General features: G+C 33.7%; 16 protein-coding genes and 3 pseudogenes across 19 annotated transcripts, besides 4 other annotated features; 13 read left to right on the top strand and 6 right to left on the bottom strand.

The window, feature by feature from the left end:
- Positions 1-129: 129 nt before the first annotated feature.
- Positions 130-990, bottom strand: TVAGG3_0902100 (uncharacterized protein; the record flags this gene model as incomplete). Its single annotated transcript, XM_051251364.1, has 1 exon — positions 130-990. The coding sequence occupies one exon, from the start codon at positions 988-990 to the stop codon at positions 130-132; it is 861 nt and encodes a 286-aa protein (XP_051076938.1).
- Positions 991-1,645: 655 nt separating this feature from the next.
- On the bottom strand, positions 1,646-2,632 carry TVAGG3_0902120 (annotated as a pseudogene). The gene has a single exon. A coding segment is annotated over exon 1 (987 nt).
- Positions 1,646-2,728: a mobile genetic element.
- Positions 2,701-2,728: a terminal%2Cinverted (terminal inverted repeat of Mariner transposon ID:TVAGG3_0902110).
- Positions 2,729-3,766: 1,038 nt separating this feature from the next.
- Positions 3,767-4,232: a mobile genetic element.
- A 1,061-nt stretch (positions 4,233-5,293) lies between these two features.
- TVAGG3_0902140 (uncharacterized protein) lies at positions 5,294-6,440 on the bottom strand (the record flags this gene model as incomplete). Its single annotated transcript, XM_001303446.1, has 1 exon — positions 5,474-6,172. One exon carries the CDS (start codon positions 6,170-6,172, stop codon positions 5,474-5,476), a length of 699 nt encoding a protein of 232 aa, XP_001303447.1.
- Positions 6,441-6,608: 168 nt separating this feature from the next.
- Positions 6,609-8,417, top strand: TVAGG3_0902150 (uncharacterized protein; the record flags this gene model as incomplete). Its single annotated transcript, XM_001303447.2, has 1 exon — positions 6,647-8,092. One exon carries the CDS (start codon positions 6,647-6,649, stop codon positions 8,090-8,092), a length of 1,446 nt encoding a protein of 481 aa, XP_001303448.1.
- Positions 8,418-8,560: 143 nt separating this feature from the next.
- On the top strand, positions 8,561-10,489 carry TVAGG3_0902160 (Ankyrin repeat family; the record flags this gene model as incomplete). The annotated part of the gene is made up of 1 exon (XM_001303448.1): positions 8,561-10,489. One exon carries the CDS (start codon positions 8,561-8,563, stop codon positions 10,487-10,489), a length of 1,929 nt encoding a protein of 642 aa, XP_001303449.1.
- A 236-nt stretch (positions 10,490-10,725) lies between these two features.
- On the top strand, positions 10,726-11,115 carry TVAGG3_0902170 (bromodomain family; the record flags this gene model as incomplete). The annotated part of the gene is made up of 1 exon (XM_001303449.1): positions 10,726-11,115. The coding sequence occupies one exon, from the start codon at positions 10,726-10,728 to the stop codon at positions 11,113-11,115; it is 390 nt and encodes a 129-aa protein (XP_001303450.1).
- A 440-nt stretch (positions 11,116-11,555) lies between these two features.
- Positions 11,556-12,329, top strand: TVAGG3_0902180 (synaptobrevin family; the record flags this gene model as incomplete). Its single annotated transcript, XM_001303450.1, has 1 exon — positions 11,557-12,252. One exon carries the CDS (start codon positions 11,557-11,559, stop codon positions 12,250-12,252), a length of 696 nt encoding a protein of 231 aa, XP_001303451.1.
- A 112-nt stretch (positions 12,330-12,441) lies between these two features.
- On the bottom strand, positions 12,442-13,041 carry TVAGG3_0902190 (uncharacterized protein; the record flags this gene model as incomplete). The annotated part of the gene is made up of 1 exon (XM_001303451.2): positions 12,502-13,041. One exon carries the CDS (start codon positions 13,039-13,041, stop codon positions 12,502-12,504), a length of 540 nt encoding a protein of 179 aa, XP_001303452.1.
- Positions 13,042-13,157: 116 nt separating this feature from the next.
- On the bottom strand, positions 13,158-14,171 carry TVAGG3_0902200 (uncharacterized protein; the record flags this gene model as incomplete). Its single annotated transcript, XM_001303452.1, has 1 exon — positions 13,686-14,171. One exon carries the CDS (start codon positions 14,169-14,171, stop codon positions 13,686-13,688), a length of 486 nt encoding a protein of 161 aa, XP_001303453.1.
- Positions 14,172-14,221: 50 nt separating this feature from the next.
- TVAGG3_0902210 (uncharacterized protein) lies at positions 14,222-15,085 on the top strand (the record flags this gene model as incomplete). Its single annotated transcript, XM_001303453.1, has 1 exon — positions 14,294-14,998. One exon carries the CDS (start codon positions 14,294-14,296, stop codon positions 14,996-14,998), a length of 705 nt encoding a protein of 234 aa, XP_001303454.1.
- A 287-nt stretch (positions 15,086-15,372) lies between these two features.
- Positions 15,373-24,899: part of a mobile genetic element that runs on past the window's edge.
- Positions 15,419-16,237, top strand: TVAGG3_0902230 (phage tail repeat-like family; the record flags this gene model as incomplete). Its single annotated transcript, XM_051251365.1, has 1 exon — positions 15,419-16,237. One exon carries the CDS (start codon positions 15,419-15,421, stop codon positions 16,235-16,237), a length of 819 nt encoding a protein of 272 aa, XP_051076939.1.
- On the top strand, positions 16,377-16,739 carry TVAGG3_0902240 (uncharacterized protein; the record flags this gene model as incomplete). Its single annotated transcript, XM_001303454.2, has 1 exon — positions 16,377-16,739. One exon carries the CDS (start codon positions 16,377-16,379, stop codon positions 16,737-16,739), a length of 363 nt encoding a protein of 120 aa, XP_001303455.2.
- Positions 16,758-17,000, top strand: TVAGG3_0902250 (serine threonine-protein phosphatase family; the record flags this gene model as incomplete). The annotated part of the gene is made up of 1 exon (XM_051251366.1): positions 16,758-17,000. One exon carries the CDS (start codon positions 16,758-16,760, stop codon positions 16,998-17,000), a length of 243 nt encoding a protein of 80 aa, XP_051076940.1.
- TVAGG3_0902260 (uncharacterized protein) lies at positions 17,003-17,851 on the bottom strand (the record flags this gene model as incomplete). Its single annotated transcript, XM_051251367.1, has 1 exon — positions 17,003-17,851. One exon carries the CDS (start codon positions 17,849-17,851, stop codon positions 17,003-17,005), a length of 849 nt encoding a protein of 282 aa, XP_051076941.1.
- On the top strand, positions 20,071-20,472 carry TVAGG3_0902270 (uncharacterized protein; the record flags this gene model as incomplete). The annotated part of the gene is made up of 1 exon (XM_051251368.1): positions 20,071-20,472. One exon carries the CDS (start codon positions 20,071-20,073, stop codon positions 20,470-20,472), a length of 402 nt encoding a protein of 133 aa, XP_051076942.1.
- On the top strand, positions 20,492-20,648 carry TVAGG3_0902280 (uncharacterized protein; the record flags this gene model as incomplete). The annotated part of the gene is made up of 1 exon (XM_051251369.1): positions 20,492-20,648. A coding segment is annotated over one exon (157 nt), but the record flags the coding sequence as incomplete, so codon positions are not given.
- TVAGG3_0902290 (uncharacterized protein) lies at positions 20,668-21,010 on the top strand (the record flags this gene model as incomplete). The annotated part of the gene is made up of 1 exon (XM_051251370.1): positions 20,668-21,010. A coding segment is annotated over one exon (343 nt), but the record flags the coding sequence as incomplete, so codon positions are not given.
- On the top strand, positions 21,288-23,423 carry TVAGG3_0902300 (annotated as a pseudogene). Its single transcript has one exon. A coding segment is annotated over exon 1 (2,136 nt).
- On the top strand, positions 23,568-23,829 carry TVAGG3_0902310 (annotated as a pseudogene). The gene has a single exon. A coding segment is annotated over exon 1 (262 nt).

The following is a 24,899-nucleotide window of genomic DNA, read 5'->3' on the forward strand; positions in this document are numbered from 1 at the left end:
TAGTTTCTGGATTATATGAAAGTTTATTAATGTGCGTGATTCCTTTAAGATTTACTCTATGTTGAACATTTGATAGACCACCAGTAATTCCATTACGGAGAATGTGATAAGCTTCAACTGAATCTAAAGTCATTGGTAAATTATTTTTAATGCATAATTTCTTAAATTGATTCTTAAACGTTGAACATCTTCATCTTTATTTGATTTTACGACATTGCAATAACAACACATTAACTGACAATTTTCTTTGGTATGTGGTTTTTCATTATCGATTCTATCCAATGTTGGTTTATTTGCATATGTAAACGCTTTACCACACATTTTACATTTAGATGAAAGGATTAAATCGTGATAGTATTGAAAATCATCCATTGAAACATTATTTTTAGTATCTCTTTCTGCTTTTTCATCTTGTTTCTTATATGATTCAATTTTATATTTCCAATACTTTTTCGTTAATTCAAAACTTGATTCTATCTCTTCCTCAGGATATTTTTCATTAGGATTAAAGTCTTTATATGCTAAAGCGTAACGAATCATTGAAGCATTCAATGATAAAGAAAGATTATGAAGCATGTCAATTTTATAAACAAATGTTTCTTCAATAATTTTATCAATTGGGTCAATCATAATTTCAACATCTTTATTGCAATAATGAATAAAATATTCTAATCTATTCTTAAAGTTTTTAGCATCATTGAGATATATTTGATAATCACTATCTGATATAGTTTCTTGAGCTAATGCTGAATAAAATGAATCTTTTGTGAATGGTTCCTCTTTATATAATTCTTCTTCGTAATTTTCCCATGTGATGAATTGATAAGGGAAAAAGGATTTAACACGTGATTTATTGTTTCCGAAATCTTGAGTGAATTGGTCTAATGTCCCACCCGCTATATAATTTCTGATGTCAATAAATCTCAATTCATATGGAACGTTTGTTTTCTTTACAATGATTTGCTTAAATTGTGAAGATGAACCCAGCATTGATTTTATTTTCCATTTTGCAGTGTTTAAATCACGAAGAATTAAATTTAAATCAAACTTTCCCGAATTAAAACCTATGATATTCACTTTATTGAATTCCTCATCTAGAAGTTCTTTAAATGCTTCCTTCTGTTTTTCATTTAATGTATGAGACAAAGTCCCCGCCGTTTGGTCCGTTTGTGACTTCATTAATTCTTCATATTGTTCAATATTTGATTTAGCAACTAATGAACAGGTTGAAAATAAAAACTCAATCCAATCAGAAATAAAAGAATCACTCGAAGTTAAACAAAAATTCCTCGTATATGTTTTATCATTTAATTTAACCGTTGATGATACCATGAATGGTTTTAAGTAAGCGTTCAAAGTTGCACACTCGGAAAGTTGTAATTCTTCTTTAGTCTCTAATGTTTCGAAGTCAAAAGTAATATAATATCTTGTCGGTTGATAATATTCCTGCAAATTATGAGCTAATAACCACTGATATATCTTCTGTTTCGTAATATGTGGTGCATATGGTTGCTGGGTCTTTTGCAATTGAACGTCTTGAATTAATCTTCCATTATTTTCTTTACATTTCTCACAATGCTTTAAAAATCTTCTTTGGTTTTTCCTTTCTGGATCATCACGGATAGAACAACCGGATGGTATAGGACGCGTCCTTCAGCTCTCTTTTTTAGCGTGCCGAATAAATAAAAGTCAGAGGGTGCAATATCAGGTGAATAAATTGGGTTTGGAACAACTTTGACATTGTTTTCCACCAAGTAATTCATTACCTTATGACTTTTGTGAACTCTTGAATTATCAAAATGAATTGCAAACTTTTGTTTTTGTTGTTTGGATTTCTCAAACTCATCAGAATTGATAATTTGAGTAAGAACATTGTCAATTAGATACTGAGCATTCATCGTATTAGGTTTTTGAAGAATATCAATTGCGATGATGCCATTCACGCCCCAAAAAACCGACAACATCATCATTGGTGTGTCAATTTTTTTCTTCGGGAATGTTTGCGGATTTTCATCCTTAGGGATCCACATGATTTTGGCTTCTGTTGCATATTGAAACCAAGACTCGTCCCCTGTTACTAAAAAGCGAAACTTCTTGGATTGATACGCACCCAATATAGAGAGGAGCTCTTTCGAAGATTGGACTCTAGATTTTTTTTGAACTGAATTAAGGTTGTGCGGAACCCAACGTGTATACGCTAGTTTGTAGTTCAAATAATTGTGCAGATAATAACTGACTGTTGTACGTGGTATCTTTGTCATCTCCTCTATCCTTCTGAGTGATGCTCTTGGGTCTTCATCTAGCGCTTGAAGAATTGCTTTGATTTTTCTTTGATCCGGCGATTTTTTGTCAATTTTTATGATGGGCGCCTTTTTGTTCATGAAGTGATACATCCTAACATGATACGTTACAGTGGAATAGCTAGGAGCATCCATACCGAAGCATTTTACCAATGTCTCGTAGATTTTTTACAGTCTTTGCATTTTTTTGCAAGAGCGAGGATGTTTTCTTTATGATTCATTAAAAAAATGAAAAAAATCCCGCCAAAATTTCCCGCGAAACCGCCTCTTGTCTAAAAATTCATTTTATATCCCGGCATGGCGCCAAAATACAACATACTCATCATATACATATATTCATATTTTTTATTATATATTTATAATCAGCATATATCTCCTTTAATAGTCTCATATAGAGCGCTGTGCTAAACGCACCTTTGGACACCCTATATTTATTGTTTCAAATTCTGGATCTATCATTATTGAATCCACTAATGGAAAGTCTACCTTATTTATGTCCACGTCTTCTGGTTGAGGATCACAATAATAGAAATCAATATTAACATTTAACATTCTCGCTAATCTCTCACTTTCTGATGAAATGTCAAACCCTTCATATGCATCTATTGCTTCATTTAAATAACTTCTACGAGTTTTAGGATTAACACCATCAGGAATGTTATAGAAGCGTTTAAATAACCTTCTACCTTCTGCTCTAATTTGATTATCATTCATTTTAGCTGTTCCGTTTTTGTTCATTTATGTAAGAATAAAAATTAGAATATAAATAAAAATAAAGTTTATTTTTTAAAGCCCATAAAATGAATTAAGAACACATAAATTTTTATCATCTGCGACGTGACGAATACATCTTAATTTACTCAAGAATGCGTACCCTGATACATTAAATCTAATTCCTGTCTTATTTAATTTCACAACTTTGAAAAGGAATGTATGAATAGCTATAAAATGATGAGAAGATGTTTTATGGGTTGCTTCCATTTTTTCTGAAATAAATGAATAAATATAATGTTTATAAGTTTTCATATCTTTCATGTTCTTAATAACGAATGGTATAGACCTTTCAACTTCGTCTTCCATCGGTGCTGTTCTTTCATATGAAACATTATTAGTATCTTCAATAATGAAACCACAATCACACAAAATTTTATAGGTTCCAATGGTTTCTTTTGATATTTTATCTAATAAATCAAAAACTTTATCAACACCTGTGCATTTATTTAAATAATAATTTGTGTAAATATCATGATCTTCTTTCTTAATCGTATTAGTTGCATATGTCACGTTTTTAAGAGCTTTTTTGAATTTCTCAGAATCGAGAGGGGGTGAAAGTAAGATACAAGGGTATTTTTCATTATCAATAAATTGTAACTTATGTTTACGTATAAATTTGGTACCTTCTTCTGAAAGTGTTTCGTCTATTTCACCATCTAATAAATTTTGTGTTGATTCTGAGACATAATTTTTATATCTTTCTTCATGAGATTTCTGAACTTCTGATTCTGAAGCTGGGATATTCATTAAACCCTCTACTTCATTTTCATTATATTTTTCAACTTCTCTTAATTCCTTAATTTTTTCATCTATTTCATCTCTTATTTTTTCCAGTTTTTCAATTTCATTGTATTCATCATCATCTTTAATTCGTTCTTCATAATATTCAGGGAAAACATCAGGTTCTTTAGGTTTTTCTTCTTCAGATGTGGGATATAAGAAATTTATAACATCATCTTTATTCATTTTTCCATCATAATCTAAATCATTTAATAACTCGGCAAATTTTTGACAATTTCTTAAATAATATTTACTAACTTCATAACACAACTCATCTAATATATCCTTTATTTCCTCGTTTGTGAATCCTAATTTTTTAACGTTGTTAGTTTTGACACTCATTTCTTACGAATTAAAAATAAATTATTCAAAAATGTAAGACATGAATTTTTAAAGTTTATTTTTTTTATTTCATTATGGTAGTGAATCTTTCATTCATGAAAATAATTATTTCTAATTTCTTTTACTCGTTTATGAGGTCTTTGATTATGACTCCATTGATTCCATGAAATTAAATATTCTTTATCATTATATTTATACCTCATTAGCTTATTTTGGCTTTCATATTCATTTAATAATTCACAATCTTCATTTTTAAATTGATGTTTAAGATATTCAGGATTTAAACAATGTTTAATTAATCGCGGAATATCTGACATCATCTATATATAGCTTCTTTTATAAAAGATAAAAAAATAAATATATTTTAAAATTAATGTTAATTTTTTAATGATTTATAAATAAATATATTTTTGATTTCATTATGTATGGGCTGAGTGTAAATGTCTTACAATTTTGAAATTTTTTTAAATCTTGATTTATTCAAAAACGTAAGAATCAAAACCGTCAGAATCATACATTTTTTACTTCATATGTTAAAAAAAATGATACAAAATCGCTCGATATTGTATGAATTCTTACGTTTACAAAAAAAGTCACACAACCCTTCCACATATACTACTTTATGTAGCACAATGAAATATGTCTATCAATAATTTTTTATTATCGCATTTTCCCTTGTATTCTGATTTGAACAGCTAAATAAGTGCATCCTGAATTCGATTCATCACAAAAGGATTTAAAATATTAACAAATGATTCTCTTAGGCTTTACTGATACAAAAGTGCATACTCTTAAACAACCGTCGGATTTCCGGGTGAAATCGTGACACACTTTCGTCTTTCGTAGGCAGTGGTGGTTGTTACAAAAGGTAACTTCGAATGTAGCGTGAAATCTGCAAAAAAAATTCTGAAATTTGAATGGAGAACACAAAAATTGAATAGTTTACGTCAATAAAAAAGAGAAAAATGAAGCCAATGTGTCTCGAACCTAGGACTTAGAGCAGCAATCCCACTGTTTATCCCATTACACTACATGCATTTCTCACCTCAGTCAATGAGATCAACTATATGATAAATTTTTCCCCATTATATTCTTGTGGAAAAGTGACAAATAGCAACTTTGACCCTCTCTCGAACTTTGATAGAAAACTAAATGAATATTACTTTTAGTTAGATTTAATGAGTGTCTAATTGTATCATTAAGAGGGCTTTTCACTATTCATTTCTTTTTAATCAAAATATTGTTTCATCATCAAAATACAATGTGATATAAAAAGTTTATGTATCAATGATTTCAATTAGATCTGCTAATATTAATATTAAATGGCACGAGATTCTATTTTTCAATGAATAATGGTATTCACTTATGTATTTTCCTCTTCCAATCAAAAATGAAAACCTTTTATTTTCATTAGGTTTAAAATTTCTATTTTGCCAGCTAAAAGAGATCCATGACTTTATTCCAGCTGGTTTTTCATCATAACTACTTCTGTTAATCCATCTATTCCTTTCTACTTCTACAAAATCGCTATATTCTGCAATTTTTCTATAATAAATTGTATCTACATCGGTAACTTCTTTCGTTCCTCGAAGAATAACTTTTACGGAATGATCATTGTAGAATCCTTCGATTCCACGAATTCCTTTCAGAGCTTTAATTACAGTTTGATTGGATTGCCCATCAATATAAATCCCAACATATGAAGAGACTCCTAAATTGTGAGTTTTTGTTCCTTTGTTCGTGACATCATAAATGATGTTGATGTAGTCATTGGTTCTGACATTTTCGTAAAGGACTCGAAATTCAAAGTCATCAATATTCCAAACGCCACTAGGTGTTGAAACGAGGTAGCTATCGTTATTTGCATCAATTTTATAAAAAAATCGAAATCCGTTGCTTTCTGTAACTTGATAATATTTGTAACTGAGTTTGTATGTGAAACCTGCTGCGTAAGAAAAGACCCAGTTACTAGTCATTTATCATCATCCTTTCATTACTATCCGAAACGAAATTTCACCATTGAAAAAAATGAACTCTAAAAGTGACATGATTTGATATCATTTTTTACATCAATGTCATTTTGATGGATAAACAAGTCATCACATACGAAGTATTTATCACGAGTATATGATGGAAGAAATACCTTGAAATAATTCAATCTCTTTTTGTTATTTGACTCTTCCATCTCTAATTACCAAATGAGAAAATAAGTTTTAAAGTGAATATTAAGATCATATGCTTTATAAGAGTAATATTTTTGTTCATTATCAATGAATATTAGCGAGAATACTCTTTAATCAGTGCAAAATAATAATTTATCTGTTGATATATCATGATGAATATTAAGCTTGCCAATTTCATAATTTCAACACTTTACAAACAGTTAGCGTTACATAGTCACTTTTTTTTCGTCTTACACCAAAAAAAGAAAGAAAAAAAATTTAAAATTGATGTCAACCCGCACTTCGCATAAGTCTAAAGCGCGTTCGGGCTATATCATCAGCTTAGGTGTTAAGAATTACAATGTCAGTCCCGAAATTTTCCTTAAAATGTCCACTAAATTCCAAGAAATTTACAAACAAGATCCAAACGAATATCAAGTTATCGAAACAATTCGTCCAGAAGACTTCGACATCTTCATTGATGCTTGCCAACTTAAGAATTTTTCAATTGAAAAGAGAAATGCCTTCCAAGTTCTTGATCTTGCCAAAGCGTGGGGAGTACCAAGTCTTGAGAAGTACATTAACACATACATAGAGAAGAACAAACTTGTTCGCAAAGAAGTTGACGATTACGTTGGAATTTTGTGCCAACACATCGAAGAAAACACAGATTGCTATACAGACTGGTCTAACGTTGCCCAGATTCTTCCAGAGATCCTCGATGACCCTAGAATGCTTGAGATTCCACCTGAGGTTTTCTCAAGAATTCTTTCCATCGCCGATAAGTCCGGATTCGACCTAATCAGAGAGAACAGACTCAAGCTAATCAACTACACAATGAAATTACTTGACGTTCACCAGGAGAACGCCATTCCAATCGTTCTCAGACTCGATTTTTCAGAAATGACCGATGCGCAAGTCGACCAACTCTACAATTGCAAGAAGCTACAGGAGCAGAACATCGGATTCTTCCTTGAAGCAGCCATTTCTGCTCTCCAGAACAAGACAGATTTCGCAATTGAGAAATCGATGCTTTTAAACGACCAAATCGTGTCCTCCACGATTGTTGAGCACCAGAAGAACATCAATGACGCGATTTCGGAGATGAACGACCTCTTCGATCGCGATGTTGAAGAAATTGTCGACGAAATCGACAGGCAACAGGACATTCTTGACGAATTAAAGGAGCACTTAAACAACCACGTGAAGAAACTCGCGAGAGCCGAAGAAAAAGCCAAGGAAAGATTAGTAATTCTTCCAGAAGACGAAGCAGCGAGGATGCAACAAGAAACAAACAACCAAATCAACGAAATGACTGTCGGAATCAACGAAAGACTCAACGAACACCTCAAAACTCTTCATAATCAATCAATCGACGGAAGTAACGTAGCGAACGAGTTCTTTACAAGGTGCGCAAGGGAAAGCATCAATGAAGTCGATGTTTCCCGCAACGCGCTTGAGGAATTGATCACATTTGGAGAGCAGATCAGACAACACGAGGAAGCAATTATAGATGACTTGAGGGATGTGAAAGCTTTGGTCGCTGCCAAGGTTGTGAGGGATAAACTGAGGTTTGACCAGTTCCTGAGGAGAACAACTGGAAAATACAAAGTTTTCGAGGAAGATCCGAAACCGTGGGGTCTGTCTACTTCGGCTGTGTCAGATGCTGATAAGAAATTGGCTGTAATTGAAAAGAAACTCGATGAAATTTGTCCGTTAAGAAAATCTAAATAATTCTTTATAATATTTATTACTACAATGTTCAAATATATCTTTTTCTTTATTAAGAATTGATTCCAATCTCAATCAAAGAAATTTCGAAATTTAAGCCTAATATGAAAATCCATTCAATCACCGCGTTTCTAGCATTAGCTGTTGATATTTATTTGGTGGGTTTGTTGTACATTGAACAAATGATAACAAAAAAATCTGATAATGGTTGAAAATTATTTGTCGGGCGAGCTTCTATGTCTTGATTTTAAAGATCTAGTCCATAAATTTAAAAATGCTATAGATTCCTTTCATGATGTTTTAATTGTCACTTTTCTTGATTCAATAAAAAAAATTAATTGGTGGAAAAATTTTTTATATTCAAAATTTTATTTCATATATTTTATTGTGATAAGGATAATTATTGCAAAATGGTAAATTGCAATTGAATTATTTTCAATAAAATTGAATTTGGGCGGAATTTTTTTTACTATGGCTTCTCCCCTTCAAATCAATATAAATTACATTAATAATCTAGCTGAAAAGATTATCACAGACCAAGCTACGGAATTCAATAGGCTTTTAGACTCAATTATTACCACAGATCAGAAAGAATTTTTTTTTAATGGGGAATCCGGCATATTCTTCAGCCAGCTGGAGCTAAGGCCCAAAGACAATGCAACTATTATAGATTCTCTTGTATTTTACAAAGCAAAAAAAATTTTTAATTCGAATTTCAAGGTGATTCAAAATACCTTCAATCATTTCCATTATATTAATTCTAAAGAGCACTGCTTCTATTATATCATTCATAATAAAGATTATCAAGACAATCAAAATCCAAATATTGACATAGAATTAACAGAATCCGTATTAGATCTATACGAAAACAATCTCAAGCTATTTTTAGATTCATTACTTTTTGAACAACATTTAATCAGTTTATATGAATTAGGATCCGAAAAAATTCAAAACGCTATTGCAGAATTGATCCCAACATTACCACATCTTTCCATTAATCAAGCAATTGTTTCAAAAAGTACAAAGATGCTAGATTTAGTAAGTAATTTTCTTACAGACCAAAATTTCAGATCATTCATGAGTACAACAAGTCCACAGCTTACATTATTCCATTATGCAGCACTTACTCTCGATGTTGATGTCTTCATGTGGTGTTTTCAAAAAGTTTTATTTCTAAAAAACGAAGATGGATCAATATCAAATACAGAGGATACAGATAAATATGTATTGGAATTTTTCGAATCCAAGAAAGATTTTTTGATGTACTGCATCAAAAATTCGAAAGATAACCCAACTGAATTTGTTTACCAATTGCTTTCTAATGAAACATTTAGAAGTTATTCTGGATACAAAGGATTGATTCTTCATAGAGACAAAAACAATAATAATTTGTTACATTACGCATGCATGAGAGGAAATGCAGAGTTGTTTAATATGATTTCTTCTGAGTTTCTTAATATTATCAACGAAGCTTCTGAAGGAAAAATGATTGAAGGAACAGATATTCCTATTACACTTGGTTTGCTTTCTCTCAAAAACAAAGACGGCGAATGTCCAATTCATCTCGCTGTAAAAAGCAAATCCATGGAGATTTTACAGATGGCAATTAACTTCAATGATTTGTTTGGAGCGAGCAACCAATGCGATCTTTTCGAGAATGATGTGGTAGGTGTTTACCAAATCGACGGAAAGAAACAAACAATATTGCATTTAGCAGTTAAAGCTGGTTGGATTGAAGGTGTCATAGAAATTCTTAAGCTTGAAATAAATATTGCACAGCATTTCGATATTGAAAGTGAAATCTCGGCAATTACAAAAATTCCTGATATTGCGAAGGTTCTTGATATCGAAGATAAAGCTATAAAGGTTAGATTAACTGATGGAAAATTAAGTATTCATAAAATCGAAGAAGATGTTTCGATTTATTGCACTGCAATCGAAGAGAAAAAGTATTTCTTTACGAAACGTAAAGATCAGTATGGACTTAGTCCTATTGCTTGGATGGCAATTAATGGCAATTTGGAGATGTTGCAAATCGTTCATGATTCGTTTGAAGAAGATATTTTGTACGCTGACAAATCAATGTACACAAAAAGAAGACTTTTGCACTGGGCTGTCATCGAAAATCAAGATGCTATTGTTGATTATCTGTTAGAAAATACAGGATTCCATACGCAAATCGATATTTTGTCTGGAGAACCACCTTTTTCTGCCCTTCATTATGCAGTGAAATTAGAAAATTTCCATATGATGCAAACTCTAATTCATAATGGAAGTGAACCAAATAGAACTAACAAACAATTCAAGGTCAAGTCGCCGTTTGAAATAACTGAAGATGATTTATTGAGAGATACAATGAACAATGAATTAGAACAAAGAAGATATCGAGAAAATCAATAACAAAATAATTCGATCTCTATAAAGTTTAAATAAAAATTATTGGTATTTTAATGATTTTTATATAACATTTTCTTAGCAACTAAATTTCGAAATTCATTGAACGAGTGAAATTCAGTGATTTAGTATATAACATTACTATACTCCCGATGTTAAGCCTATTTGATATAATTTTGGTCGTTGATTACACAGAGACCGAAGTGGGTATTATTGAACTCGTAAAAAAGTGACAATATTTCATGTCATCTAAATTAGAAGAATATGGGTGGACACCAGCTTTGATACAAATGGCAATTGAAGTAATTGACAAAATTATTGCTCGTCCTCTTTCATTGTATGTTTCAGACCCAAGAAATGGTTCATTAAATACGTTACAAGGAATTAGAGAGAAGCTATCAAAGAAAAAGTACTCGAATTTACCTGAATGGAAGAACGAAGTTCTTGCAGTATTTAAAGCAGCAAAAACTTCAGATAATAAATTGCAAACAGATATTTCCGAAGAATTAACACAATACTTTGAAAAGAAATATGCAGTGTTAGAGGAGCTTAGTCTTTTCAAATTCAGAACAGCAATAACTCGTGTTGTTGATGAAATGTCTGCTACAATTGCTGTAAACGAAGATCTCTAATCAAATTCTGCATGTATGTTTATAAAAATATTACATTTTTTTGCTATTTTCGTAATTTGCGAAATTTTTTTTTAATTAATTTCGAACTTTTTATATCTATCTGCTAATAGTCGCTCAGAATATTTAACTAGATCATTTTTATAATCCATTTGAGCAAATGTGCGATTTCTAATAATTTCCATTATAATTAGATAGAATTTGAAAATAATGTAATTGCAATTCAAATATGTGCATGTAAGAGAATTCATTATCCATGCATTTGTATCTTGATGTTGTCTATTGCAAAAATTCTAAAATTTTCGTAATGAATAATTTTGGCTATACAAGATGCATAAGAAGGAAAATTTGAAAACATTTGCAAAATCATTCACCAACCTCATAAAAATTTTTGGAACGAAAAATCTGTCAAAATGACGAAACCGCAATGTCAGAAAACAAAAAATGAAGTGTTGCTTCGCAGGCATATATAGAGGGAGCATTCCTCTTGTAACTCACTCAACAGAAGACGGAATGTGGGATAGAATATTCCTCAATATGTGTGAAAACGGAAAAGTTAAGCAGGGCATTCAATTATTGAATACAAATGGATATTTGATGGGAATATTACGAGATGTTGATGATTTGTCATTCATGATTGTTACAAAAGATATTGATGACAAAACAGCTGAAGACCATCTTCAGCGTCTAAAAAGCGAATTTATTAGAGCAAATTTAAACTGGCGTACTGCAGAACAACTCTCATTGATGAGTGTTTACGAAGGCAAGCTAACAGACTTTATGACTCGCGTCACAAGACAAGCAAAAGTAAGTAAGATTGAAACAAACGTTTCCGGCACAATGGATGAGATGAAAGAGCAGTATTACGAACTGTTCCAGCGCCAGTGCAATCTTGAGCATATAAACCAATTGGCTGAAGAATTAGATAGCCATTCTGGTCTCTACGAAAATAATGCAGTTAAACTCAAACGTAAATTGTGCTGGGAAAGATATCGCTGGTACGTAATTGGTGGAAGTATTACTCTTATCGTATTTTTGATAATTATTATTGTTTCATGCGGCGGATTTAACTTACAACCACGCTGCATTAAACCAGCGGCTACACCAGCACCAACTACTCCTCCAGTTGATCCTGCATAAAATTATATTTTTTATTGGCCAGGCTAAGTAAAACCTCTCGTGTTGCGTTATTTAATTGTACTGGATTTTTTGATTTTTTCGAAGATTTTATGACTAAATATAAATTATTTATTAAATTTTTATTTTTTGAATTAAAATAAACATATTTTAGGGGGTTTATGGAGATAGGCAATTCAAAAACAGGTAAAATCTAAACTTAAATGTTTTATAAAAATTTCTTTCTTAACAATTTTTGTTATTTTGGCTATATTAGTAAAAATATCCCCAACTAGGACTAGGATACCAGTTTTGAGGTGGGTAGTATGGCGGTGGATACGGTCTTCCCCACATTGGAGACGGATAAGGCATATATCCGTATTGTGGAGGCGGCATTTGGCCGAATCCTGGTGGTGGAGGTCCGCGAGGGCCTTGTGGAGGAAGATCAGATAATAATGGCGGTGGAGGAGGCATTGTAGCAAACGATGGTTTCCTTGGATCATTCTGAGTAAACGGAGGCATTACATTTTGGCAGTTACCGCATCCTTGTAATGGACATTTCATCTTTTTCTGTTGATTTTTAACTTTCCACTTATAAAACTCGATGTAATCCTTTGCGCTTATAGTAAACGTTGCATTTGGATCAATATATTCTTCCTCTTCGTCCGAACAGCAATTATCTGATTTTTCTTCTTCACCATCGGAGTCAGAAGAATTATCTTCCTTTGTAACATCGTTTATTTTGTCTTTTGGCTTTTCTTGCACCGCTTTCTCTGTTGAAATGTCGGTCGAGATCCCTCCACTACTTTGCATTATGTCAAAAAAGTTTCAAAATTTATTTTTGTGAGAAAATTTTCCCAGCAAAGATTTTTTCCCCGATAATTATTAAAGTTTGCCTTAAAAATTCATTTGTGATAAAATTAGTCCCCGTTTGATTGAATTCTGGGTGCAATTGCAAAATTATGCATTAATTCATATATCGCTAACTCCTTCTGGCTATGCATATTGAAATAATCGATAGTGTTAGCCTTGAGAAACTTGGGAAAAAAATCTAAATTATCGCATCCATTATCTATTACGTTATAATTGAAAAATTGAATGGAATTGTTATTAGAGACGGAAAATAATTGGAAATAAAGTATTTATAAAATACAGAGTTTATCTATGAAAACAATACAAGAAATGTATAAATTATTATCCCGCATACAAAAGGGGAAAATTGAAATAATATTTTTGGAAAAAAATTAAATTACGATACGTTTGGAGTAGTATATTTGCATTATAAATCATTAAATTGCGATCTTATATGTTCTTTTTCTTCTATTTCGATATGAATTTAATTTGAAATGCAAAATTAAAAATATGTAATAAATAATATCAGATCAATGACTGGAAACGCATAGTAATATGTAATGGTCCAGCCAATTATGTATTAAATCGTTGTATAAAATGAAATTCTAATTTCCTGATGAATTTAAAGACATTTCACCCTTCAAATAATTGATTCGTTTCTTTAAAAATTCCAAAATTTCGCCAGATTTATTTCCAACTTGTTCATCTGAGAAACCTTCTTCAATTAAACTTGAGCGATAAGAATCCATTATAGTTTGTGCTGTATTTATTTTTTCTTCATATGATTGTACATCATCCATATGTCTTGAAGCAGCTTGCACTAATTTTGTTTCATATGATTCAACAGATTTTTTCGTTGAAGTTTGGATTTGAACCATTTTATCACCATACGAATTTTCTTCGGAATCTAACTTTTCTTTGTATTTTTGTTGGATTTCTGGCAATTCCTCTTTTAATCCTAAAGTTTTTATTTCCAAAATTCGATTTCTTTGTTTATAAACATATGTAGTGAATTCAGAACCGATCAATAATGTATTCATTGAAGCGAAATCATATGCAGCATCCCAAAATAACTGAGATTTTTCATCCATTTTAAAAAGGTGACACGAATTTTCAATTCAATTCTATTAATATTGTTAAACTATGCTTCATATGCGTAATTCTTCAAGATGAAATGATGTCATTAATATCATTGTCACTTTTCTCTTCCATTATGTTCCGGTTCTTTCAATCATACCCAGAGTGGTCTGAGCTTGATGAAAACCTCAACCAGATGATGACTCTGAACGCAAAAGCACTTGCACAGTATGATATTGCTCATGGCCAAAATATGTCGAATTTCATAAATCGTCAGCCAGAAGAAGTGAAAAACATTCTGAATCAGATATTTGAAACATCAAAAGATGAGAGATGTCTCATTGAATCAGGCCATATTGCTGTATCAAAAGCTCGTGCTGAGTTACAAAAATTAAAGCCATATCACGACAAATACGCTGAAGAGGTTAAGAACGCTAATGCTATATACAACCAAGCCGCCAAAAGCGAAGCAAATCATAAATATCAAGAGGAAAGACTTGAACAAATTAGAGCAAAATCTGGTGAAACTTCTATGGAATATCAGACACAGCAGGATAAAGTTAATCAGGCCCTCAAGCAAAAAGACGCTGACGCATTATCAAAAGCCCAAAAAGAAGAAGCTATGAAATCCATTACACAAAATTACAAAGAGCAATACTTTAACTGCATATTAGGCGCATTGCAGATTATTGCCGAAGCTCGTGAGCAGGCTTATCATGGAAGAATAGGCATCGGAGAAAAAATATCAAATTTGGCAAATGAATTAGTTCAACCGGATGATCCAAGTATCGCTACTCTTGAAGAAGAACTTTCAAGACTTGAAAATATTACTATTGAATAAGTTTATTTGATTTTTCATATTTTTAACTCTAATATATATTAGAATAAAACTTTAGTGTATCAGTTCAATTAAAAGCTTGCATTTTTCATATACATATATATCTTAAATCCAAATTTATTTTTCAATAAGATTATATTTTGCAAAATTCCACAAAATAAGTGAGAAATTGCACAAAGCTACTCAATGTAAAGATAGGAATGATTACAAAAGCTGAATTGACGTAAATCATCCAATTGAAATTGACTCAAATTTGAAATTTCTTCTATAAATAAAAATCATTTAACCTGTTGGCATTAATTATGCAATAAAATTGACTAAAAAAAAAAAAAAAGTATTGGGGCTTCCAGGCACTTCGTGCCCTCTAGCCCCAGTCACTTTTCTGTCACTTTTCAGGGTAAAAACATTTTTATTGTATATAAAATGAATTTTACAAAACCACCGTTACCCTTCTTTGGAAATAAGAGTAGATGTAAAGATATTCTATTGAGAGAACTTAAGAAACTACCGAATGGTCTAACATTTGTAGATTTGTTCGGTGGAAGTTTCTATATATCTCATTTGTGCCATACTGTATTTCCTGACTCAAAGATTATATGCAATGACTTCGACAACTATATGAACCGTCTCAAACATATACCAGACACAAACAAAATATTGAAAGAGTTAAAAGAAAAGATACCTATAGGTAAGATGGAACGTATACCATTAGATAAGAAAAATACTGTCAGAGAGGTTTTGAAAAAAGCAGAGTATATTGACTGGGATAGTATATCTTCTAGACTATTATATAGTGGTGCTATAAGAGTTCATGACATTGAAACACTTATGTCAAAAGTTTTATATCTTAACTATACAAAGGTTTTCAAAGAGAACATAGAAAAATATACTGAGGGTATAGAGTTTGTGAGATGTCGTTGGACAGAGTTGTATGAAAAATATAAAGACAAGGAAAATGTTTTCTTTATAGTGGACCCGCCGTTCTATAACACATGGGATTTTCAATACCAAGTAGACTGGACTTTGAGAGACTCTTTAGAAACTTTAGACGTTTTACATAACCATCCATGCTTTTACTTTACATCCGATAAAAGTGGTTTGGAAAGTGTCATGAGATGGTTAGAGGACATACATGACTATGAGTTTATATATGACAAGATAGAATATGAGAGAGGTCCTATAAACTGGAGAAAGTGTCATAACAAAGAAATTTTATTGGTAAGTAAATGTGGTTTGAAATAGGACTACTTGTTTTAGGTTTTTTCCATTGTGTCATTTACTTATTTGACGTGGCAGAAAGATATAGAGAATATGAAGATGAACCAATGCCTGCAAATGTCCAGTATATGTACTCGTAAGAGATATTTTTATCTAATATTAAATGGACGCACAGAACTTAGCGAATGCACAGCAACCTGGACAACCAAACCCAGAGAATATTCCAAATGAAGTTAGAATACAAACTGCAATGGCAAACTATGGTCAAGTGCCAACAGATGTACAAATGCAAACTGCCATGTCAAATGACGCTGCGTTAGGCTTACCACCATGGTATGCAAATATGAGATGGAAAGAGTTTTATACAAACCCTGAAGTGGGATATAAACAACTCTATGCAGATGACGCGAACACAGGAGTTGACCCAGAGTATGTTTTCTACCAGAGGAGAAATAGAATGTATGAGCTCCAGTTAAAAAATGCTATGGAACTCAACAGGAAACGTAAGAGACTAGGCGGACATTAGATTTTTACATATAGTAAAATGGGTTTCTTCAGTAGTATTGGAAACTTCTTTCGAAATGTTGGAAGAGGTATATGGAATGGAATAAAAACCGTAGGAAGAGGAATTTGGAACGGAGTCAAAAATATTGGTAAAAGAGTAGGTCAGTTTGTTGGTATTATACCTAAAGACCCTGAACCAGAAGAACAAGCTCCTGTTATACAACAGCCTGAACCTGCACCACAGTCTAGTTGGCAACCAAATCCAACACCTCAACCGTATTAAAATTATATTTTTACCGTTCGATAGTAGTTGTATATGAAACTAAGTTCTAAGTAAAACGCGTGGTATAATGGAATTATTCTCTTTCTTCCATCTGTAGTAAACCATACTTGAAAGTCTGAAATACTTCCACTCGGCGGTTCATATAGCTTTGTAGGTTTTTCGTAAAAGTCATTTGCCAAGCATAAAAAAGAGTTTTGTGCACCAGAAAATGAAGCATGAACGATAATAGCATCTGAGTCAAAAACATTTTCATATGTTCCATTAGGGTTTTCGACTTCATAAAAGTTCGGGTGTACTGGATATTCTGCAGGCTGATTTAACATCCTCAAAAATCTATACCATGCCAAGTTGTTATATTTTGTAGAAATATAAACGTCTTCTCCAAGGTCTTCTATTCTATTGATTTTAACAGTTGCATTTTTCCTGTCATATATAATATCGAGATGGTACTCTCCTTCGTCAATGTTGTACTGTTTTGCATATTCGAGATAGATATCGTTTATTTTTTCTTGAAAAGCTTGAAGAGTTGTTTCTAAGTTTACAAGCAAATTCACTTGTAAAAGTTTTCCCTGTTCAAATTTCTCATACGTATGTTTTTCTTTGTTATAGTATCGAATTTCAAAAGCGACCGTAAATGGGAAACCATGTATGGCTTCTGAAATGAACTTCATTCTACGAAAGCCAACAGCTTTTGTGACGGATGGGTCTCTTAGCCATCTCAATGGGTAGTCAAAACGATAGCCTTCATGCTTTACGGTCTCTGTCTCAAACTTTTGACCTACGTTAGTAAAAAGTTCATCTAATGGTTTAGTTGTAGCAACTCTTGAATTTTCTTTTTCTATTGAAAGCATATTTTATCTAGAATAAAAATGTCGAAAGAAACAGCGTCTATGAGAGAAATACAACACAACCGACAACTCATTTTGCAAGCTCTAAATAAGAACACAACAAACTTTTCAAACTATTCTAAGATATCTGAGTCATTGAAAGAAGGAAACTTAAAACTGACATTAAACCCATTGACAGACGAGTTTCTGTTTCAAGACAGTAAGAACCATACTGTTTGTATAAATCCAACAAAAAGAACTTTAAACGAGAAACCTATAGATGAACTTCTTTTGAAAGCAGATATTGACAACAAAGCTGACAAAGAGTATGTAGATGCAACAAGAGACTATATTCTCGCATGGACAGATAGAACATACCCACAAAAACATCATACACATAACATCTATGACGTAGATGAACTTCAAGAAATGTTAGATGACAAAGCGGATAAAACATATGTTGACAATAAAATGTCAAGTGAAGTGACAAGAGCTGACAAAGAATATTCTAAAAAGACTCATACACATACCATTGCAAATATTACAAACTTACAAGAAACCTTAAACAAGAAAAGTGACGTTGGACATACACACGATTTCTTCGCAACTGTTGGTATAGAAAATATTGCAGGAACGGTTGAAGAACCTGATGGAACTGGTGGGGATGTATTAAATTGGAAACCTCCTAACTTTCCACAAGGTTTAACATCGGAGGATGACATAACGACGATGAAAACATTAGATGTAAAATGTTATGTCATGGAGGATGAAAAAAGTTAAATTCACTGCTCAAGATTTATATGATAAAAAGCTGACAAAACAGAGCTTCAAACGTTAAAGACAGAAATACTTCAAACACTATATCCTATAGGTTCTATTTACACGTCAATGAACTCTACCAGACCAGAAGTAGTACTTGGTCTCGGAACTTGGACTCAAATAGTCGACAGGTTTTTGTATTGGGCAAACTCTTCAAAGGAAACAGGTGGAAGTAAAACGATTTCAGGTGAAAACTTACCTGCGCACAGTCACTACATAGATTTAAGTACATCTCAAGCAGGTTGGCATAAGCATAGATTTTGGGATTGGTCAGCAATGAAAAAAGGTAAAGGATATGATGTTAAAGACGACGTTCAGTTTGCTATAAATTGTTCTGGGTAGCACACAGGGAGAAGGAAACCATACACATCGCGTTTCAGGGTATACGCAAACAACGGGACAAAGTAAAGACTACATGCCACCTTACATGACAGTTTACGCATGGTATAAATGCTTAGTCGTCATTTTCAACTTCTTTAGCATATTCGTCAGGAGTTGTCTTATATTTGTTAGGAACTGTCTTTGAAAGTATACCACCTTGAACTTGACAAGTTTGAAACGAGGTCTGACAATAGTAGTTTTATCTTCTGCTTGCAGTCTGTACATTTTGCCATGTTTGCCTAAAACTTCATAATATTCTCTTGTATACTTTCTTCTATTTTTACGAACACGTGGAGTACCTGTCGAGTTCCCATTGTTGTCATAGTCAATAGTATTTTCATATGGGTCGCGTTTAGGTATTTCTATTTTTACTTTGTCACCTTTCTTAAGTTTGAAGCCTGGCATTCTTTCTTGTTTGTCTCTTTTGACTAAACTATTAAATATATAGTCTTTCTCTAAGTCAGGGTTGTTTTTCATTTCTTCGGGGGAGTGGTTTCCCAAACCTTTTTGTTTACGGCTATTGTAAATATTTAAAACTTGTCTCATCTTTGCCATGGAGAAGTGTCTTATTTGTCGTCATATGACATTTCATCTACCTCACCACCTTGTGGTTGTTTAAGTCTCTTAAGATTTTTATACAACTGTCAATGACACCAAGAGCAGAATGGTTTTGGTCGACAATGAAATATTGGTTTACATTTTTTGAACGCAGATAGTTTTTAATATCGTCTGATTTGAAAGAACTTTCACAGTCAGATGTCAGTTTTGTTGGATGGTATTTGTCAACGAATATTGTCAAAGCAGTTTTCACATCTAAAATATTTTTGGACCATAATGGTATGGCTTCACAGTATCTTGTGTTTTGACCGACAAATATTAGCCAGTATGGTGGTCCATCTTCTCTATACCTCGGAATGTTTTCCAAGATATCCATAAACCAAGCATTTGGTGTTGAACTAAAGATTTTTACCATGAGTGCTTTCTTTGTGCCTTTAGAAACATACGGGTCCTTGTTTGAATTCGTCATTTTTAACCCATAAGAAATGGGTTTATTTGGCGCATTAGCAGGAGTCGCATCTAGATTTTTGCCCGCAGTGGGAACACTAGCCAGAGGTGCATTTGGAATTGGAAGGAAGATTTTGAGTACATTAGGTATACTGAAAGAGAAAGCACAACCTATTATACAAACTGTACAGAAAGGTTGGGAGGTAGCACGAGATGCAGCAAATCTTATTCCAAATCCTGAAACAAGAGGAAAAGTTCAAGGATGGATGGACAATGTAGGAAGACAAGCAGGAAACTACTATAACAAAGCAAATGACTACTATAACCAAGCAGGGCACTACATGGACCAAGGTGAAAGATTCTTTAACAGAGGATATAACCATGCACAACAGTGGGTAAACAACAACCAACCTCAACCGCCTCAAACGTGGGGAATGTAAATTTTTTTACTGAGATGAAATGAACAATACAGCATTGAGACAAATGGGCTCAAGATGGATTTGTCGGCTTCCAGCAGTTACACAACCACGTGTTTGTCAAGTTCTTCCTATACCTCAGGAAGTTTTAGACCGACTTAAAAAACCTAAACAACCAGTTGAAAACAAAACCAAACTAAAATTTTTTACTGAGATGAAATGACCGAAGAAGTTGAAACGGTAGATTTGACACCACAAACAAAAAGTTCAGAACCATTGTCAAAACCTGTCAAAGAACTTACAGATGAAGAGAAAAATTCAATAATAGAAAGTGCCAGGTCTGGAAATACAAACTCTAACTACAAAGTCACTTTTCATAAAAATGGAACGGCAAGTATCTCAAAAAAGAAACAGACTCTCACAAATAAAATATTGAAGTCTGAAGGAGCTTTCGAGACAACAGATGGAAAAGTTTACTTCACTGACCAACAGTTCATTATAGAACATCTCATTGACTTAGAGTCGAAATATTCTAAACTTTACAACAAACACAAAAAGTTGAAAGGAAAACAAACAAATGGCATATGATATTTATGAAGATGTTGACGACACAACTGTTCCAGCAAGTGAGGTAAAGTCAGATGAACCGAAAAGTGACGAAAAACCAATAGAAGAAGAAACCAAAAACTGAAGAAAACCAAAACCAAAGTTTAGTTTCAAACTAAACCAAGTCAACCTTCATTAGCTGGTATGGGTTGGCGTCAAAGACTTATGGCAGCGGTGGTTATGTAAAGTAAAGAAAAAACATTTTTTTATTTTTAAAAATGCCCCCGTATAGAATGGATAGAAGGTCTGCTAGAATAAAAGCAGAGTTAGAAAGATATGGTTGGAGAGTTTCAAAGAAGTTTAAATATAGGAAGGGAAGACCCATAAAAGTCTATGACAAATTGTCTGGTCTTCGCTACGAAATGGACTTAGAAACAGCACGCGCAAATTATCCAAACTGATTAGAGAGGTTAGAAGAAGAACGTCTTATGGACATGCCTTTCGATGTTATGAGCCTCAAGTTGAAGGACACGACGGCTTTGCCAGATTCTACTGGAAACATGACGAACAATTGCATCCCTTGAGAAGGAAAAAAGGGAAGGGTGAAGACGCACATGCTCCCATGGAAAGAACAAGATATGCATATGAAAAGTATCGTGAAGTTAGAAGTAAAATTACTTCTGGTCGAACCTTTACAGTAAACTTTGACGAAGGAAAGAACAAAGAAGGCTTCATGGGTGTACTTGCTGCAATTCAAGACGGAAATAAGAAAGGATACAATCTCAGACTAACCGTAACAGATTTAGATGGTTACATATACTATGCACATGGCAATGTCACAACAGCCGCACAACTTCTTGACGCTTTCAAGACTACAAAGAGAGAACAAATGTTTGACTCCGACTCAGATTTTTGAATGCAATTGAAGAATTGCAAGCGTGAAGTTCGAATGGTACCAACCTAACCCTCAAGCAGTCAGACAACATGCTGGATACTTCCCCTTCAGAAATAAGTCTGACATTGACTTGACAAGGTATGGAATTTACAATTCAATTGAAAAAATTGTCAATGAACCTTGTATTCTTACATGTCTCAGGAACTCTGGTCTTGTTACAGATGAGAAGATGAAGTATCTTGAGTCATGTCTGAAGACAAGGTATATTCTCAGAAGTCAATTGACAAAAGTTGCACCGTTGGCAAATGTGAATATCCGAGTCAACATTCCGACTGAGAAAGGTTCTTCACATGACGACTATGTTGTTGACTTCAAATTGCCATGGTTGAAGATTGTACTTGTCCACAACCACTTCATGTTGAACGAAAGTCTTACAAACCCATTGTTCGGAAAAGGCAAATGCAACATTGTCAGAGCTGTTAACATTCTTTTCGAGAAAGGCTTGTTGGAACCAATTCCAGATGACAAGCTGACAGAAACTTTTGTACCAAAAGACGAAACAAACTTTTCATTGTTGGTAAGACCAAAAGTTGTTCCAGACAAAGTTATAGCACAAAAGAAGTACACAGCTCCAAAAGGAGTTGGATTGTTCGGATACCAACCTGAACCAGAAGAACTTCCAATGAGGTTGCAAGAACTTCAAGATGCTATAAACAAACTTCCATTGAGACATCCAATCGACGTCAAATTGTATTGGAGAGCTTCTGAGTTAGGTCAGAAGATTTTATATGAAACAGGTTGCTTTGACGATGTTTATGAGATAACAGGCGAGGTTTCTCAGAAGATAAGAGACTCACTTGAATTTCCACGAACTGGGCCGATTGGATGCGATAAGTTCGACTCAGATGAAAAAATATACTATGTCGACCTTAACGCTGCGTACATGAGGTTTGTCCAATATATCCCGACTGGAATTCCAAACGAAGATGGAGAGTTCCCAGGAAGGAACTATACAGTTGGAAAAGTCATACAACAAATGTATGATATTAGGAAAGCTTCAAACCCCAAACTTGCAATGACAATCAAATTGCTTATGAATTCGACATGGGGATATTCCATTAAGAAACCTCAAAAGATGAAGAGTAAACACTATGAGAAGGTCGACAACTTTGTTGAAAGGTTTTCTCCTTTTGTTTTGAAGTACGAGTTCACCGAAGGTCAAAATGGCTTAGTAACCACAGTAAAACCTATTGTCGAACATTGGTCTTACCCTCAGTTCGCAAAGGCAGTCCTTGACAACTACAACAAATTCTTCTCGGAAGTCAAATCCAAAGTGAAGGTTTACTATGAGAACATCGATGCACTCATGACGAACGAAGAAGGCTATAACAAACTCATTGAAATGGGTTTAGTCGGTGAAAAGATGGGTCAATTCAAATTGGACAAAATTTTCACCGAAGTTCATGTAATATCGAAAAGGAAGTACTGGGGTGTTAAAGAAGATGGTGAAATAGTTAAACATTGCATGAAATAAAAAATTTTTATTCGAATTTGAATCGGACAGGTCGAGTTACACCATTCTTGGTCTCAAACTCATATATAACCTGTTTGTTTGTATTTTCGTCGACTATGACACGAGACACAACATTGACCAAACGGACAAAAAGTGTCATTTCAGATGGTCAAGCAGCCAATCGCATTCGAGCACTTCGAAGAAGCCTTACGTTCCAAGGGAGAGGGTGTCTGGTGCAAGGCAGAGGTCATGAGACTCTACGAGCAGTACATCCTCAATGCCTGGGAGGACAAATCGTCCTTGGATTGGCAATTCTACCAACTCCTCTGGGACGACCTCCTACGCAACTGGGATGACGAAAGAGTCCAATTCAAGGTCAGGAACTAATTTTGCAAATGACCATTAATTTAAGCTACTTATCAACTAAAAACTTAAATTTACTCGGGGTTTCCCCCTAAAATAAAATTTTTTTACTCTTAGAACCACTCGAGGTTCTCCTTACGGTTGTTGAGCTTGTCACCGTCAATGTGTCTGACCTTCGTCTTCTTGTTTGGATTTGGAACCCATTGCATACCGACAAGCCTTCCCATGGAAATTGTACCGTAATTCCGAAGGGTAAGGCTCAAGTGTCCCAAGTTGTTGAGGACTGGGGTAAGAACCTTGCCGGTCTCCCTGTTGCGGATTTTGTATGGGTAGGGTTGGGAAATTTCATAACTGTCATCGGCAAAAAGGGTTGCCCAAACTTCCTTTTCTTCGGTGTTTTCTCTTCTTCTTCCTCTTCTTCTTCGTGTTTCTCTCTTCTCGAAAATTTCCTTCTTCAATTTGTACTCACGAAGTACGGTGTTGCATGTTCTGTCCTTTCCGAGTACCTTCCAGATGGCGTCTATCTCTTCGAAGAAACGGTAGATGAGTCTGGCAAGGTTTTGGTTCTCTTTGTTGTATTGGCGCAAGGTTTCCGCGAAATCGTTCAGGACTTTCTTATTGGAAGCTTGGTTCGTGAGGACTTCGACTTTGAGATTGGTTATTTCTTCTCCATAAGACTACATTGGATAGTCTTAATGGTGGTTGTCAGATGAGCGTTCAATTGGGCAATTTGAATTTGAACTGGGCGCTTGTCTGGCAACCTTGAAAGGAAATCTGCCATTGAGTTTGGCTTCGGTGCTTGTTCGGACATCGAAAAAATGAAGTGGTTTGAGAATGACGGTTTTACTTCAAAAAGCTTGTTATGACGGTTAAGTCCATACAACAAGTTTAAAAATAATATCTTGTTCTTCTTCTGAACGTTGTTGTCTCTTCCGATAAAAAGTTTCGAACATGAGAAACCAAAAAACGTTTTTTGAGATTGCGGAAGAGTTCAGGCAAACGTTCATATTCTGGATATGTTGGGAGCAGTTCGAAACATCTGAGCTGACTTTCGGACAAAATTGGGACAATGTCAACAAATTCATCTTTGGTCGGACTGCTTGAAGGTAAGTCCTTACATGTAAGTAGCTCTGG

The sequence above is a fragment of the Trichomonas vaginalis genome, chromosome I, assembly GCF_026262505.1.
Source record: "Trichomonas vaginalis G3 chromosome I, whole genome shotgun sequence".
Taxonomy (NCBI): Eukaryota; Parabasalia; order Trichomonadida; family Trichomonadidae; genus Trichomonas; species Trichomonas vaginalis.